The 17,353-nt window shown below is 35.7% G+C and overlaps 1 protein-coding gene across 3 annotated transcripts in view; it reads left to right on the plus strand.

Annotated features, from left to right (window-relative positions):
- The window catches only part of LOC106962188 (UDP-glucuronic acid decarboxylase 1), a 33,498-nt gene extending 16,156 nt beyond the window's left edge, over positions 1–17,342 (plus strand). For all 3 annotated transcript variants that reach the window (XM_015056428.1, XM_015056429.1, XM_015056430.1), the window contains 5 exons: positions 1,614–1,718; positions 5,016–5,075; positions 9,961–10,082; positions 13,599–13,718; positions 13,954–17,342. In XM_015056428.1, the coding sequence (XP_014911914.1) occupies positions 1,614–1,718; positions 5,016–5,075; positions 9,961–10,082; positions 13,599–13,718; positions 13,954–14,001 (455 nt within the window). In that variant the 3' untranslated portion in view covers positions 14,002–17,342. The remainder of the gene's footprint in view (positions 1–1,613; positions 1,719–5,015; positions 5,076–9,960; positions 10,083–13,598; positions 13,719–13,953) is intronic.
- Positions 17,343–17,353: the final 11 nt, after the last annotated feature.

The raw sequence follows: 17,353 nt of genomic DNA on the forward strand, positions 1-17,353 counted from the left end.
TCAGTTCCAAAACCGAGTGAAGCAGATTGTACTTTTCAAGTCCACTCTTCAAATAGCCTGAGTTCAGAAATATCTCCGATTAAATCAGCTGTTGTTTTTGAAAACAGCTTTGTTTTTTTGTTTTTTTTTTTTGTTGTTTTTTTGGCTGCTGTGTAATCGTCAGTGTCAGTAAGGACTAAAGGGACGTACAGCACAGCCAACAGACTATGATAAATAGTTGGTGGGGTTTTTTCTTTTGGCTCAGATGGGTTGTGCACCTTGAAATGTCTCCCAGGATTCACTCATGTTTATGATGAGAAGACCTCGGCCTACCCCTGTTTGAATAATTCAGTGCATCCAGTATAAATGATGCAATGTTTTTATGTGGAAACTATCAGTCAGACATGATGAATAAAATATCCCAGCTGATTTAAGTTAAATTTACTCGTAGTTGAGAAGAACAAATTCTAATGTATCACACAAGTTTCCTGCTGTTCCTATAATAGTTCTCTTGTGTGCTTTTGGTGTAAAACTTATGTAGGGACTAGCAGTGGAGAAATGACTGGGAATTATTTTAAAATGTCAAATCAGAAACTTTCATTAGAGAACAGATGAAATGTTGAGGGAGAAGAACTAAATAAAAAGGCTGTTTTGTTTGTTATGAAACTTTCCTTTCTGTTTGTGACCCTTAGCAAAGCTACCAATTCTTCTGGGTGATTTTTTAAATTAATTTACTTTTTTTTTATTCTTGGCAATTGTCATCGACCCCTCTCTAAAAAAAAAAAGGGATAATGCACGTAGTTAATTAAATTCAGTAAGTAGGTAATACGTTATGTTGGCCAAACATTTTTAGGGAGTAAAAAATCAGAAGCAAAGAACATTTTACCGTTGTTTTCTGTTACTGTTTTCTTTCTTAGTTGTTGATTTTTCACAAGTTTTTAATTTCGACAAAATGTAGTTTACATAACTTTCAGAAATTATGTGAACTTTGATCAGGCTGCGATTGTATCTTTATCACAAGAGACAAAAGTTATTAAACTGTGATTTAAAAGGTTGCTTTTTCTTGATTTAGTTTAAGTTGAACACATTGATTTATGCCACTCAGTAGTTTCTAATTGTTGTAGTTTTTAATTCTTGTGAACTGGTAAAGCATCGATGCAAAGTTTCTTGAAAAATAAACATTACTGTTCAGATCTCAGTCAATTTTAGGCTGAAAAATGATTGTAGCTTAGAGAAAAACTCAGGGTTTAGTTGACGTCACCTAGGAGTCGTGCATCTTCTGCTTTTCTTACCTGCAGCTTCATTTTTTTCCATCTGCTTGGACTCGATGCATGCCCTGGGCTTTGTTAAAGCTATTATGAAACTGAGAAAAAAGAGCAAGTAAAGATGTCACTATATTTGTCTTCAGCATTGGATATGGAATATATTTTAACAGTACTTTGGCTTCTATTAAATAGGCATTTCAGAAATGTTTTCCTGTTATTCTAATTCCTCCTTGCTCTTGATTTGAAATGTAGACCTCAAAATTTGACTGCCATGCAAAGCACTGTTTTCCTGTTTTTATTTTAAAAGAAAAATAAGGTTTCTATTAGTGTAAGGTGAGATGATTCACTGCATCTCCTGATCTTTCGCAGTGGACCAGATCTACCACCTAGCATCTCCGGCCTCCCCTCCTAACTACATGTACAATCCCATCAAAACACTCAAGACAAACACAATTGGTACTCTGAACATGCTCGGTGAGTAACCTTGTTTGTTTTACTTCAGTTTTTAAAGCTTATCATAATTTTGGACAGTTAAAGATTTTTCTTTTTCATTTCTAGATTTGAATTTTGAAGCTAACATTTTTGCAAACCTTCAAACCGACAGATTCTGACTTTGACCAAATCGAACTTTTCCTCATGAGAATTACATAAGCAACAGTTTTACTTGAGAAATGTGTTTGTCTGAGTCTTCATTGAAAGCTCTTTTCAAAAACCTACCTTTTCTTCAGCATAGTGCAAGGTTACAAGATTTTAAATGGAAAATTACAAAGGAAAGTACTCCAACTTGCTGCATAATCAGATTTTTAACATTTTGGCAAAAGAAAACTTCAAAACTCTTTTGAAATAGCTTAGAATCCCAATATTTAAAAAATATCAAATTCATAAGTTTGCTTCAGATATTACAGCACACTTTCATGTTTGAGGAGTAAAACTAAACTGCTGATTGTTGGAGTCGGATTATTGCCATTTTTTCATATTCTGAGTCTGAATCCCTTAACAACTCTAGAAAATGGGATTCATTTTAATTGTTCTTTCATAAATGTAACAATTTAACTCTTAGAAAGGGCTGAGATGCATCTCCTGTTCTTTGTTTATGTATTTAATATCAATTTTCTGCTTTAGTATGCTTTTAACACAATAGCTGTGTGGTCCAGACCAGCAAAGTGCTAAATCTCCTGCTGTATAGTGGTGGTGATAGTAGCTGAGAACCAGTTAATCAAGTTTCCTGTGAAATTATATGGAAATTGCAAGGATTTGTTCTTAATATATTTACACATATAAGTTCTCAATGTTAATTATTTTTTCAGAATTGAAAAAAAAATCATAAATATTAGTGTGATGATGCATATTATTTTACCCTTTTACACATCGTTTAGCTTTGACAAGAGTCATGACATTTTACTTTAAAAATGCTCCATGTACAAACAGAATAGAACAAAATATTGCTTTGTTTGTCCCCAAGCAGAGAAATTAAGTACATATGTGTATTAAACCTGTTTGTTAAATAGATTTGGTTAATTTTTTTGCACAAGGTGAATATCAGCTACTGTCAGTCAGTAAATCATTGAGTCCATCTTGTTTTCTCAGCCTCTTTTGTTTTTTTTCCCCCGCTACCATCATAGAAGCCACACTTCTACTCTGACTCATCTCTAAAAAGCTCCCCTGAAACTGTGTTTTTACCACACCTGTATTACATTACGGAAAAGAGTCTTAACTATTTTTTCTATTTTTTATTTTTTTTATTTGTGTTTAGTTTATTTTTTGAGAGTCAGTGTTCCAAAGATAAATGATAAGTCTGACACAGATGTTCAGGACTCTGAATGTGATGGAATAAGGAGGAAGTGAGTTACTGTGGAGAGCTTTAGCCTTGGTGGATTCACATGTACTTCTACTTTACTGAATGCTTTAGAATCGTTTCTTAACATCGTTTCTTATAATTATTGTATTTTGGACAGTTTCAAGGGCATTGAAATGTTTCACTAGGTGATTATTCAGCTTGGCCTAATGTCACCTGATGAGTTGTTCCACACTTCAGATCGGTGAAGCAATACACCCAACCTGGAAGTGAATCAAGGCTATTCAAGGGCAGTTTTTGTTTCTAAACACTCCAACATTTTCTTTATGATGCTGAAAGCTGGCAATATCTTCAAAATGTGCCCTCTAAAACCTCAAGGTTGTACAGTTAATGTATGGCCTGTTAATGTTTTTGAATACAAATTATATATATATATATATTTATTTGATACAGCTGCATTTATCCTTTCTGTTCTTTTTACCAGCTATTTGTTTATGCTGTAGATATAGTTAATCCATCCACATGGCTGTTCAACAAATATTGAGTGAAAATTTTCACTTCTCACTGCAATGCTTAAAAGCTATACTAAAATCAATATTGCAGTGGGCGTGTTTGTGTAGGAAATCAAAATAGCTGAAGCATTTTAATCAGTAGATTTCATTTTGGAAACCTCTGCATCAAAGTATTTAGAAAAAAAACAAAACAAATCATTGCTCAAACACAATCATTGACTGTCAACTACAACAACCACTGTTGATTGTTACAGTAGCACCTGTTATTGTTCAAATTTAGATGATGGAAAGTGAATGTGAGCAGCTCTGCGGATGTTTCAGATGTTTTAAGGCTGAATCATGTAGCCAGAAGCAACGAATGAGCCTGTCGGACACATCCTGTGCCATTTGACTTTTTGTTAATATGAGAGCAGAGAATTTATTCGTATTTCATGAATAAAGATTGCTATGAGTCACACTTTTTATTTAAGTAAAACTGCTTCTGGCTCATTCAGACAGTGAATTCAGAAACATTTCCTACAAAAATAAGAAAAGAACCTGAAAAAAAAAATCGCTGCAATGATTCATGAGTACGTTGGCTCTCCATTTGTCCGTTTGGGAAAAAATGAAACCTTTACCAACCTGTCAGAGAATCCAAAGGTGACACCGATGAAGCCTTACAAGCAACCAATGTTGATTCAGGAGGAGGAACATCTCAAAGATCTTGTACTAATAAAACCACACCCCTTCATCTGAAACCCCCTTTGTTTCTTTGTGAACAACTAGAGAAAGCAGCGGTGACAAAGTTATCAACCATACTTGTTGAAATAATTCTTAAAAACCACAGAACAATCTTTCTTTTACCAACTACAATTACTGTTCATGTCGTAAATCACTTAATAAAATGACCAAATCTTGTTTAAAACAATCAGCAGCTGCTATTCACCAACTTCTGTCTTTAACCTCACCCAAATTATATAAAAACAACAAAAAACAATGGTTTTACTGTTTAGAATAAGAGAAAATACATAAAAACGTCATTTTACTTTATGTAAGGCATTTTGTCTTTTTTTTCCCCCCCTCGGCAAAAATGGTCACAGTGTACTGTGATGTAGTATTCAGGTCAACAGCTCTACCATTTACAGTGCAGTCCTAAATAACCTCCCTAGAAAGCTGAATAAACAAGTGCACCTTGCTTCATGAGACAGTAATGACTCGGTGAACAAACACCTGGCTAAATGTTACCAAAGGCCATGTTTGAGATAAAAACGACTTTAGTTGAATGATGAAATGGCTTCTGTGAAAACAACTTCCTTTAGCGCATCACTCAGGCTTCATTAACTTGAGCGAGTTAACTCAAAACATTTTGCTGTCTGACTTCTGATGTTGGATGATATTTTCTACACTGTGTTGTTTTGTATTTAATATATTGTAGTGTTACTTTACATTTCAAGATGTGTGTCTTTGTGCTGCTTCGTATTTTAGGGTTGGCAAAACGAGTGGGTGCAAGACTTCTGCTGGCCTCTACATCTGAAGTTTATGGAGGTACGAAAGATCAAACTGAACGAGAGCCGATTTTAGAGTCCATGCTGGAACAATGTGGAGGCATGTAATTTATTCACAAAGGTTAAGGAGGCAGAGTGAGGATATTTGAGTATATTAGCATTTTGACAGCTGCTATGTAAATGTTCTTGAAGTATCTTAGTGTTTTGTTTTTTTTTCCACTTGTGAATTGAGTTGGAATCATATTTTAGTAGTATTTCTGTTATTCTTTTTTATTTAATTTGTTTGATTTGGGTTTGTCTGTTTGTTTGAGTTTGTTTTTGCTTAATACTCGAGTCATCCATCCAGCCGTTGTCTTAATCCAGCTGGAGAGCTGGGCCTAACTCCACTGGGCGAGATAAAAGGGTAAACCAGGTTGCAAGTCCAATGCTTAAGCCACTAAAATCTAAAAAATTGATGATGAAATAAAGAGCACACAGAAAAATACATTAATTTAATTTGTTTTAGCCAACTAATGGTTGGCTTTATTAGATCAACTGATCACAGAACGACAAATATGTATTTTTTCCCCAGATAAAAGGGGAATTATATTTGTTGAAGTGAAACCTCATACTGAGACAAAATGTATTTTACAGACTGCAGTAGTAAGCTTATTGAACTCCTAATTTAGCAAAATGACTAATGGTGAAATTATCACCTTAGATTCAGCTATTTTTTCAGATCTTCTTCAGCAGCAACTGTAGGAACAATAAATCGACTCAGATGAAAGTCGGTGGAAGAGATTTTTAGTTATCTCTCAGGGTTTGAGGGAATTTAAAAAAAAAAAAGTCTTAAATTTACTGAAATCTGCAAGAACCCCGATTACGCAAAACTACTTCATGGTACTAAATCAATCATTTCCATAATAAACTAATATTAAATTTATTGAATGCAGTCTTAAATTGATGCAGAATTTCTAAACAATTTCCCTCTGCTTATATTGCATAATACTCATGTAGTAGATTTAGAAAAAATAAAAAAAGATTTATTGTATCAGGCTAGTAGTTAAGGTTGATTCTTCTGAGACCAACGCTGCACACACCAAGGAAAAAACTAACAGCTGGTCTCGAACCTCCCAACCTTGCTGGTTTGGATGTGGTTTTCTAAAGGAGTCATCAATGATTTTTGTTTTTTAAAATTACGGTAGATTTGTCGTGGATTTCTTACATCTCGTATCAAACGCTCTTAATGCACAAATCTGAAGATGAGGTTTCAGAAAGTCCGACAACGAGGCTGTAATCTGTTTTCAGACGGATCGATGCTGCTGCGCGCTTCGTCTCTTCTGTCTGCGCGCTGTCAGTCTTCTTCTTTCACACCAAGACATTTGCCAGTTTGGCTTATATGAAGAGCGAATGTTGTGAGAGCAGGTGAAAAAGCTAAATGGTGTCCTGTGTCAATTATGTGAAAGTTAGCAGCTCTGTCAGCAGCCATTGTGCACCTAAGAGGGTTATCTGTCAAGCTGTCGATGTCCAATTTTAACATACATGAAGTCAGCTTTTGTTCAGAAATATGACAAACCTGCAACATTAGGCGTACTTTAGGCCAAGTAATTTAATTTAATTTCATTAAAGCAAAGGCTTTAACATTTTCCTTGAAAGAAAGGCTTGTTATTTTAGATTTTGGACCATCTTTTGTGACTCTATTTGCCTTTCAGCATTTAACTGCAGTTTCCAGGGAGCATCTATGTGCTTGATGTAAAAAGACACTTGTGTGTGTTGTATTAATTGGTTTACTAAAAAGTCTTAACACCTTGTAAAACTTGCACAAAAATGAGACTGTGAAAAATCATTTAAAAGATTTTCCACCCTTAGCCTTTCTTATGCGATTCAACTGCAGAGGGGTTTCAGTACATGAAGGCTGAACGTATGAAATATTAAAAAAAATTCCAAGCCTTGCTAAAATCCTCTAAAACTTTTGCACAGGGTTAGGGTTAGGGTTGCAGCAGTCTGCTCCTGTCGCAGTGGCTCTGAATTATTTTCTGCCATGCTTGTTATCAAAGGTGATTAATGAAATGAGCTGCAATAACTTAAATGTTAAGTTGTTGCAGTGGGGTGTGCATTTTTTCCCCAAACAAGGTGAAACATGTGATCTGGGCAAGTGGAGAGGCTTTTATACTCGACCCTTACATTATTGGTGCAGTATGCTCCAAAAATTAGCACACATAGAGGTGTCGTATAAATGTCACGACACAAAAACTAATCAACACAGAACATTACCAAAAGAACATTATACTCGCAGTGAAATAAAACTTTTGCAGCATTAATATCTGCACTTAAATTTTTTTCAGACGAATGGGGGTTATGAACAGGTCAACATAGCAGTGATTTTTGTCCTAAGTCATTCAGGAGTCTGCTAAAAAAACAAAAAAAAAACAGAAGGGATTCTATTCTTCTGCATCACAGTGAGTCCAGCTGTAACGTCCAAGCCAACAAAAGAATGACTTCATGAGGAGAAAATGTTCGAATGGCCTAGACAGTCATTTCCTAAACCCATCAGAAAATCTGTGCGATTACCTGAAACTGCTCTGGACAAGAGATTATTGGTACATTTTTGTGAAGCAAAGTGGGAAAATATCTCCAGGTTTAGAAGGGGAATGCTAATAAATTCTTAAAGAGGTTTGAATGCTGAAATCAAATTACAGTTATGCCCTTTTGTCTTTCATTTGAATTACGCACATGTGTAGTATAATTATAAAACACATATTTAAGCTATAATTGTAATGTAAGGCCTGAAGGCCAAAGATATGTCGCAGTGTCTGCTTTTCCCTTACAGCACTGGCAGCAGCTGTGGTGATAAGTGTTGTTTTCCTTTATAGAGGCATACTTTTTAGTACAACCATGATTAAATTGAACTATTTCCTACTTGTTGAATCAGGCATGCCAAGTGATTAGATATTAAATGAAATTAGTTTCAGTTAAATGAATTATGATTTTTTTTCTTTTCTTTTTTTGCTAAGGTGAGAAATCGTGTGAAGTAGAAACCTGTGTTTGATTGTGGTGTACTGATTTTATTTTTCCAAATTACGAGCATTAAAAGAATCTAGTCGAGCAAGATGTAAAAAAAATAAATACAACTTTTGGAGCTGTTGCTTCTTCCATCCAAGAAAGTCTTCAAGTCCTCTGATCAGTAAAGGTGAAGAAGCTGTCTGTTGTAGTCTGACTGTTCTCCTTCAAAAGGTTTTCAAGTCCTCAAGCCAAAGATGAAGACTAGTTTGAATTCCTTGCTTTCCAAGGAGTTTCCCAGTATCCAATCAAGCCAGTGGTGGAGAAAGGAAAGAACTGACCTGCAGTTCTTCAAACCTTTTGTTTCCAGAAGATCTGCTCTGACCAGCGATGGGAACAATGGCAGAAAATAAACTGTTACTAACAGCGTTGCTCTTTTCAGTAACAAGTAATCTAACAAATGACTCTTCCATCGTTGCATCGTTGTTTTCCTTACTGAAAATAAAATGTGGCACGCTGCTCTCATTCAGCACATAGAAGATCAAAGCAATCTTCATGGGAGTGAGAAGAGTCGCGTATGTGCTGCCAGTTGGCTGAGGAAGAGTAAAGTAGTCATCATAAACCAATCAGCAGCAGTCTTGGACAGCGGTCGCAGTGAGCGCACATAAACAGAGCAGACAGAAAAAAAGACAATGTTGTTCTTATCAGTTATGAGCAACTTGAATCTCACAAATCACCTCTCAGTATCCAGATGCTTTAGCAGAGCTGGAATCACCAAGAATGACTGTGTTGATGCTCGCAGATGCAGCCTAAACCCAGGCAGTGAAGTCAAGTGAGCTTGATTTACTGCTGCAGTGCAACCACAAGATTAGGGTGCATGAAAAGCTTGATCCTAAAACTTCCTCTTAGATTGTTTTTAGATGCAGCATCAAGAATAAATATGTTGGATTAGTTAGATTTTTAGTTTTGTTCTAGGATTTTGAATCAAGCTGTACTGACGCTTTCTAAGCTTTACTAATTAAGTGTGCACATTCGATTATTGCCACTGTAAATCTCTTCAATGGTGGTAAAACGGTCTTTGTGCATGATTCGCAAATTTATGAAAGATATCAATCAGTTGCTTTAGCAAAAAAGTATTAAAACAGCATACCTGGGGCTCCTTATGAGTCACTAAATCATAACCTGGATCAGTTCCAAGAGGCAGATGTAAATAAGAAGAGAGCAGCCGTTTAATGAGTGTGATCTGTGAAACGTTGCTGACTGCTTAATTCGCAGAAGGAAGAGGGAGGAGATATTAACATGTTTTCTGGTAGAAGTCCTGATGAGTCTTCTCTGATAAACCAGCGAAATAGATGCTCTATAAATTATGAGGTGGGTTTTCACTCTGCAGGCTTAGGGATGTAAGTACCGCAGAGGTAGATGGCTGGTTCGGTGTTAACCTCCCATAGTAGGAAGTGAGTTGGGAGAGGAAAAGGTAAAGGAGTTATAGGGGAGAGATGCAACACCTTGCACAACAACAGAAGATGCAGCACACCAATCTAACAACCTTGTATTCAATTTATTTGGTTGTGCTTTCTTTGTTTTTGCTGTCGGGCATAAATGGATGTCTTCAGACTAGTTGCAGGATCAGTTTGAGTATCTTGACGTTGGATTACAGCAAGTGCCTCTAAGAAGCATCTTGTCTGTGAACAAATAACGCAATTAAGCTTTCAGACGAAAAATTCTTTTTAATTGCTGATATCAGTATTGCAGGCTGCATACAAAGTTGAATTTTTCCGAGGTTCTTTTAGTTAATCTTTAAACACTTTAAAAATTTCAGTATAAGTCGAGTAAACATGTTTTTTTTTTTTTTTTGTAGAAATCAAGAATTTAACGAGCCTCTGTTATGTGTTTGTCTTAGACCAAATTAAAAAGATCTAAAAACTTGTCTTAATTTTGTTTCCCAGATCCAGAGGTGCATCCCCAAAACGAGGACTACTGGGGCCACGTGAACCCAATCGGTCCTAGAGCTTGCTACGACGAGGGGAAGCGTGTAGCAGAGACGATGTGCTACGCCTACATGAAGCAGGTATTGCATGTTGGCTCCTTTTTCTTTTTTAAAGTCAGGCTAGTATTTACGGTCAGAAACTGTCAGCTCCTGATGCTGGAGGACGAAAGTGTCATCTGTGGATTTGGTTGTAATTGTTTTTATTTTGTGTGGACTTATGGAGTATGGTTGGAAATTGAACAGTCTGGAAAGTTGTCAATAAATTAATTGTAAAATGTACAACAGCGGTGTTACTTTCACAAGCTCATGAGCGACGGTGTTAGTTGTTCTGAGATCGAATCAGTTATGAACTCATGGAAAATGATGATGCACAACCTTCAAATCATTTGAGTTTTATGTAGAGCCTGTTTGATAATGACCTGAGTGACGGCAGCCTTTCATGATCAGATATGACCGACTCCTTTTGCCTTTCCTTCAGGCAGGTGGTATTTATTTATCTATTCCCGTCTCCTGCTCCTCCTCAGCTGCTCATTATTTTTTTTCACACCTGCTAGAAAAATTCTCGGAAACAGCTGCCCTAAAAAAAAAAAAAAAAAAACCCAGCTGACAGTCAGGCTGTGAGGATGGACAAGAATATCACACATCACATCTACTGTCTAGTCATATAATCAAAAGTCGTTAACATTTAAAACAGGAAGCTGGAGCGGAGACTGAAAAAGCACGACTTGCGCGGCTGATTTAATTGTATTATTATTAGAAATTATGATACATATTCATTTTTTAATGATTGCAATTTATTTTCTCCTGTTATAGATTGTGGTTATTGATGGTTTTGCTGAAAGTTACTGATTTAGTTGTGCATCTCTGCGTATATTCTTCCATCTCAAACATATGAATAAATATGATATTTTCTTAGCGTTTTGGATCTGACATGACGACAGGTGAGGCAGTGCCTAAAGCTGGGTCAGAAATCTCCAACGTGCAACAGTAGAGTTACATGTGGCTCTTTAGACCCTCTTATTTAGGCTCTCAATAACTTTGGAGAAAAAAAATACCACCAAAAAATTTGCTAAATTTTATCACATAAAGGTAATTTCACAAATTTGTTTTCTAGACGAAGAAGATTGTTTTTTTTGTTTGGTTTTTTGCATAATTTTTTTATATATAAAAATTGAATGTCTCAAAGAAAACATGTATTGACCTTGAAATAAGAGTAAGCATTCTTAAGTTTGATTTCTTAAAAAAAAAAAAAGGTTCCTGTAATAGTTTTTTTTTTTTTTTTTTTTTAAATATAGCATGTTACTTTTGGGGCTCAAAACAAATGTTTAGTTTGATTGCAGTGAAAAATTGCCTTAAGGTTTGAATAGGTTTCTTAGATACTGTTGTTTTATTATATTGTGCAGTTTGAAAAAAAAAAAAAAAGTTGCTTCTTTATTATGTCATTTTTTTCCCCTAAACTTTTTGCTGGTGCATAAAACTGCGGTAGTTTTAGGGTTAGAATATCTTAACTCCTTAAAATAATTTGATTCTTCTTTATATTTTTTACATTAAATATAAAGAAGAGGTGGACACGACCATGATTGTCATGTTTGTTTGTTTCTTATGGACTTTGAACATTTTCTTCTTTAGCATGTTCTCTATTAGAGAAGCTGCAGCTGCTTGTTGCTGGAGCCACGCCTTGGCTGAAGTTTAATGACAAAGATCATCATTTACACTCAGCGTGTCCACACAAACACTTGTCAGTACTTCCTCAGCGTATTCTATTTACCGTGTCCTTGATCTTCAACGTATTGAATTTCTTTGCAAGTCTTATGAATCTCATGATCTACATTTTCAAGAGAACAATCTGCATAATTTTCATGTTTTCATTCATGCATTATTCCCAAATAGCTCTCCACTTAGCATTCAAAGTGTTTTTCTTGATGCATGAGGCTGAATTTAAGAAGGCCAACAGATTATAAAAGCAGACGTTTTATAATCGTTATCCATCATGAAGGAGCTCGCATTCATTTACTGTTTGTAGTAGGTGAGGTTTTAGATGTTCACCAAAACATAAATTGGGAAATTAGATTTCTCCTACATGTGTAATACATTCAATTTATGTCATATACATAATGTGCTTTTCTTTTTATGAATGGGATTGTTCTCATAATGGCGTCTTTAATGAAAGGCAGCAATTTGTAGCTTGTGGGCATAAAACTGGGGGAAAAGCAAATTCAGGTTCATAGCTTTGTCTTTTTATTTTACATCAGGTCAGCATGTAAACATGATTTCTCATCTTCTCTTTCAGATGAAATATTTAGGTTATTCTGTTTTGTTTTAAAGTCATTTGTTAAATGGCTAAGCAAACAGAATTTGTGTGCAAAGTTTGGTTCTTGTCGACTTTTCCTTCAACACAATCATAAAAGACGTTATAACCTTAAGATGATATTACCATGCTATAGTGGAAAGGTTAAATGCGACCAGGTGTTCTCCCAATCTGCTGACAGGATTTGGCAGGGTCTGTTGTGTTTCTGCAAAAGTAAACAAATAAGCATAATATACAACTTTGCTTGTTTTATTTTTATTTTTATTTTTTTTTAGTTTCTATAGAAATAGTTTGTTATGCAAATGTAGTTTATATAATTGCTCAACTTTCGCCTTGTGCTGATTCTTTTTTACATTCTTCCTGGAAATTTTTCCCTCAATTATACAAAAAGATATTAAAAGATTGTTTACTAGAATATTGTAAACTATTCTTCCAGTAATGGACAAAGAAAAACATTGACAATATTGACACTAAAATATAAAAATCATTCTGAACGTGTCAGGTGGAACAATTTAATCATGTCCTCTAAACCGATTAACCTTTACGTTACGTGCCTAACGTTTAACATTTACTATGAATAGAAAGTTATGCAGCCGTAGGAGACAGATTTAGGCGGACATTGCGGTTTGTGTGTAGGACATGAAGCACTCAAAGCAATTGAGCGAATACCTAGTGTAGTTCTTAGATTGGATTGGTTCTCACATAAAGTGAGAATTTCTCGCTGTATGTCCATCTGGAAGCTGGAGGACAATATACCTCTCAAGGACTGGAGTTCAAGGACCCTGGCTTAAATTCATGCAGTTGAACACCCAAGAGGCATTGAAAAGTAGCTTGGACATAAATAATGTAGTGCTAGTTTTGATATTGAGCATTCATTCCTACTAAGATATACTAATGAATGAAAATGATTGGAAATCCCAGAAGTTGCAACTTGCAACTTGGATTACCGTCAAACCCAGCTTTGTCAGATTAAACTCAGTAACACTGTTTTTGACCTTTTTGTACTTTCCAACACTGATGAACCATTTGGTGAATCAGGTCAATCTATGTGAAGGTTTTATGAGATACAAGTTATCTAAGATGTAGAATAAAACCAGTATTTTCAAAGCACTTTAATATGATCACAAGACATATTCCTGGGGGCTGAAAGAATAAAGTTACCCCTACTTTAGTCAGTTCTTGTTGATGCAATACAATACTTTCTCTATGCCTCTTGCAGATTAGATGAATAAGGCTGAGGGAAATGTAAAAGCTTGTGCACCGTAACTCCCCTTCCTCTGTACTTGCAGGAAGGTGTGGAGGTGAGAGTGGCAAGAATCTTCAACACGTTTGGTTCCCGGATGCACATGAATGACGGACGGGTCGTCAGTAATTTCATCCTTCAGGCGCTACAAGGAGAACCTCTCACTGTACGCATTTTTGAGCTTTTTACTTCATCGCCTTTCAATTCTTTCCTGTGATAAGTGGATTCCTCTCAGACAGGATTTTTGTTTTTTTCACTTGGTGATTGATATGGATTGTTGAGCTTGCAGCCTCCTAAACATAAACTTCTATAACTTAGCAAATGCAAAAGGGTTATTTTACCGATGAGATGTATTTTTTTTAATCGACAAATAGTAATGCTACTAATTTATGTTCTTTTAGGTGTACGGTACCGGATCCCAAACTAGAGCCTTCCAATATGTAAGGTAGGAGATTAAGCTTTTCTTTTGCATTTTAATCCCAAATATTGAACCATTTAGTATCATAGTGTAAAGATTTTTACCATCCATAGTTGGTGTTTTTTTTTTTTTTCTAACATTGTATTTGGTAGTTTTGTTCCCTAAAGATTCACTGGTGTAAAACAGTTTTTGTTGCCCCCCCTTTTTGATGTATAGATTAAATGGGACATACTGTTATGTTGTTCAGTGAATTCCTTGAAGGAATTTATAATCGGTGTTGAGTCAGACTGAAACAGCTTCAGGTCTGAGTCAGAAATATCAATATTTTCCAGGTTCAGACAGTAGCTATCGGTTTGCTTGTGGAGGACGAGGAGATTAATTTCAACAATTTGACAGAGAGAGATCAGAGACACAGAGCATTTGAAGTCTTCCTATCTCATCAAACCATGTACCTGCAGCCCTGTGTGACATTTGTGTCAACAGCGTTTGGTGAACTTTTATATTAATGCATTTTATTAAAAACAATATTTTAAAAAATGAGGCCTTTTGGTTCCCCTGACCTCAGATTAAAAAAAAAAAATAGATTAACGCCCAGTTAAACTTGTCAAGAGTGACATGGTGACATTTCTGGAGTTTTGTTTTATTTGTTCAATATAAAAAGATTTCTACACTGTAAAACTGTAATTATACTTTGGACATCTAAATCAGAATGGCTTAGAAAATGCATTCATGTGATAAGTTTGATGCATGGAGCAAAAAGATCATCTGCTCTCAGTTGTTTGTTAGCTGTGTTTGTATTAAATATTTTCATGTTTATTTTGCTCTGTTGGCTCGGAAAAAAACAGTTGATGTTTCATTTGTACCTCAAGGGAAGGAGTGCTGCTTATGAAAAAGGTCATTTTGAAAGGCCCAATTTCTTTGTGTGTGTTTTTGTTTGGATTCCAGCCTTTAGTTTGCCAGTTCTCATGGCATTTCCAAAACAGAATTGGGGTCTTGAGTGTGTGAATTTGTCTCCAAGTAAAGCTGCAAAAACAAATACTTAAAACTTACTTAGACGAGTGCTCTAAAAACCTGAGACTTGACTTTGACCTGAGGTTTTCAACAAGATAAGAGTAGCTCAACCAGTCAACCTTTCACTGTCAGTAAGCCGACGGAAATGTGCAAGGTTTGGTGTTCATGGGTGCGCTTGACTTAACAACAGGTCCTACTCATAAATCATTGATTAAAAAGTTCATGCTTGGCTGTAGCTTTATGATAAGAACCACACATAACTCACTACCAGAATCCATTTCCTGACTCATGGACTGACCTTATTGTTACAAAGTTTCCAGTTCTTCAAAATAAAAGCATTGTTGGTTCAGAAAACTGATAACTTGTTTCACGTTTTACAAGTTTTATCTCATTGTGAGTGCACTTATATATCTTAATGGGATAAATATTGTATCTTAGTTGATTTCCAAAACCGGTTCAAATGTTCTGTAGGGCTGCATTCTGGACCAAATATCAATGTGTCCAAGATTATAGTAATACGACTGCTTCAACACAATACTTGGTAGGTTATTATCCTTTATATACCATACCTGCGCACTCTGTACGTTGCACAATTGGGCTGTTTGAATGGACACAAGCTGCAGCTCTGATGTCAAACAAAAGATCACAACATGTTTAATCAATAAGTCCCAGCTAATGATTTTTGGCCCAGTAATCATGTTCTATCAAGGACAAACATGTCTTTTCAATAAAGTAATGACTGAAGCACCTTAAAAGCTAATTGGGGACATATTATTGTAAATTACAGCTTTTCTTTGGACAACAAACAATTATGCTCAGAAATACCACAAACTAACTTGAGCCACTTTTCGATGGAGGGCGAGGGATGGGGGGGGGGCGGGTTTCTGCGTTTAAGTTCCGAAAATTGTTTTGATTTACAAGTCGGCCGCAACCGTCTTATTGGATTAGGGAACAAAGCAGTTTTCCTGGAACAGTACGAAATAAAATGGCCACAATCGATTCAGTCTGTTAATAACCAGGAGCCTCTAAATTACTGCAGGCACAATGTGTTTCTTGTTGCACCTCATCCATCTACGCATTTATTTCAGATATAATTACCAAGAACTACAGCATAGCATTCGGTAGCCTAATATTCAGCGTCGGTTCAGTGACAAAGAGCTCCTAAAGGTTTTAGTAATGAGCGTGTTGCATAAGGCCATCTGCTCAGAGCTTGAGTATCATCTCAGATTTCGTCCATTAAATTAAATGTGTAGCTTGGCAGTCAATACAGCGATGTTATCTTCCTCTGGTATTCCAAGTGAACTTTCATAAGCAGAGACTCTTCTTTCACTCAACCATCATATCTGTGTCAATTAACCACTCTGCTCCCTTTTAAGCCTTTTCAGATGCAGTTTAAAGCAAAAATATGTTCTATTTTTAAAGCAGTAAAACAACAAATACCAGTGAATAGAATTTGAAAAGCCTTAGAGAGATCTGTTTGAATACTTGGCTCAGAGATCAAAACGATTCAACATTTTAGATGCTAGATGACAACAGATCTCGGTAGGAAAAACTGCTTAAATGTTGCACCAGAATAAGATTGTGCAACAGGCACTAAGTGGTGCTAAGTTCAATTTTTATGATAGCTATACTTTCATTTGTTGACTACTTTTAGTACTTTTCTTTTGTTCTCCATTTTTTTATGAGATGCTTCACTGCCCCCTCTGGAAACTTAGAGTATTATGGAAGTGTAACTTTTCAAGTTATCTCTTATTTTGCTTAAATAGGAGATAATTTGAGAATTTTCCCAAATAGCTATTATTCCTATTAGTAGCTTTTGCGTTGATTTATATTCAGATAATCTTCATCTTTGCCAAATCACAATCAGATTTTTTTTATACCTATTTAAATAATCATTTTGACTTTTATGTTGCTGACAGAAGAATTCGCACACCGATTCTTTTCAACTCTTTAGATCCCTTTACTGCTGGGTTTTTAAGTTCTTGAACTGGGTCTAACTGCGATTAGAAATAAAAACACAAGGCGCTGTCATTCCTACTTTCTGGTATTTTGTGAAATTAGGGTAGAGTAGTTCGTAAAACTGATGTTTCTCCAGATGCTTCCGATTTTAACTGATCCAATGTCGTCAGGATGCCAGAAAAACAGTGAAAATATCCCTTTTGCGTCAAAGACACTTTCATTGTTGTCATAAATTCTAGAGGAAAAACATCTAATAGTTCATCTCTTTACTACACGTCTGTGGTTCTGCTATTCAGGTTTGTTGTTTATGAAATCTGATTATGATTGTTTATGATTTAGTTTCTTTGAGTCAGTTTTCCCGTGATTTGTGAAAGTAGCCTTCAGAAATCAGTTATCAGTGAACCCCCCCCCCC

This window comes from Poecilia latipinna, unplaced genomic scaffold (assembly GCF_001443285.1).
Source record: "Poecilia latipinna isolate Pla-1442-1.1 unplaced genomic scaffold, P_latipinna-1.0 Scaffold1383, whole genome shotgun sequence".
Classification (NCBI taxonomy): Eukaryota; Metazoa; Chordata; class Actinopteri; order Cyprinodontiformes; family Poeciliidae; genus Poecilia; species Poecilia latipinna.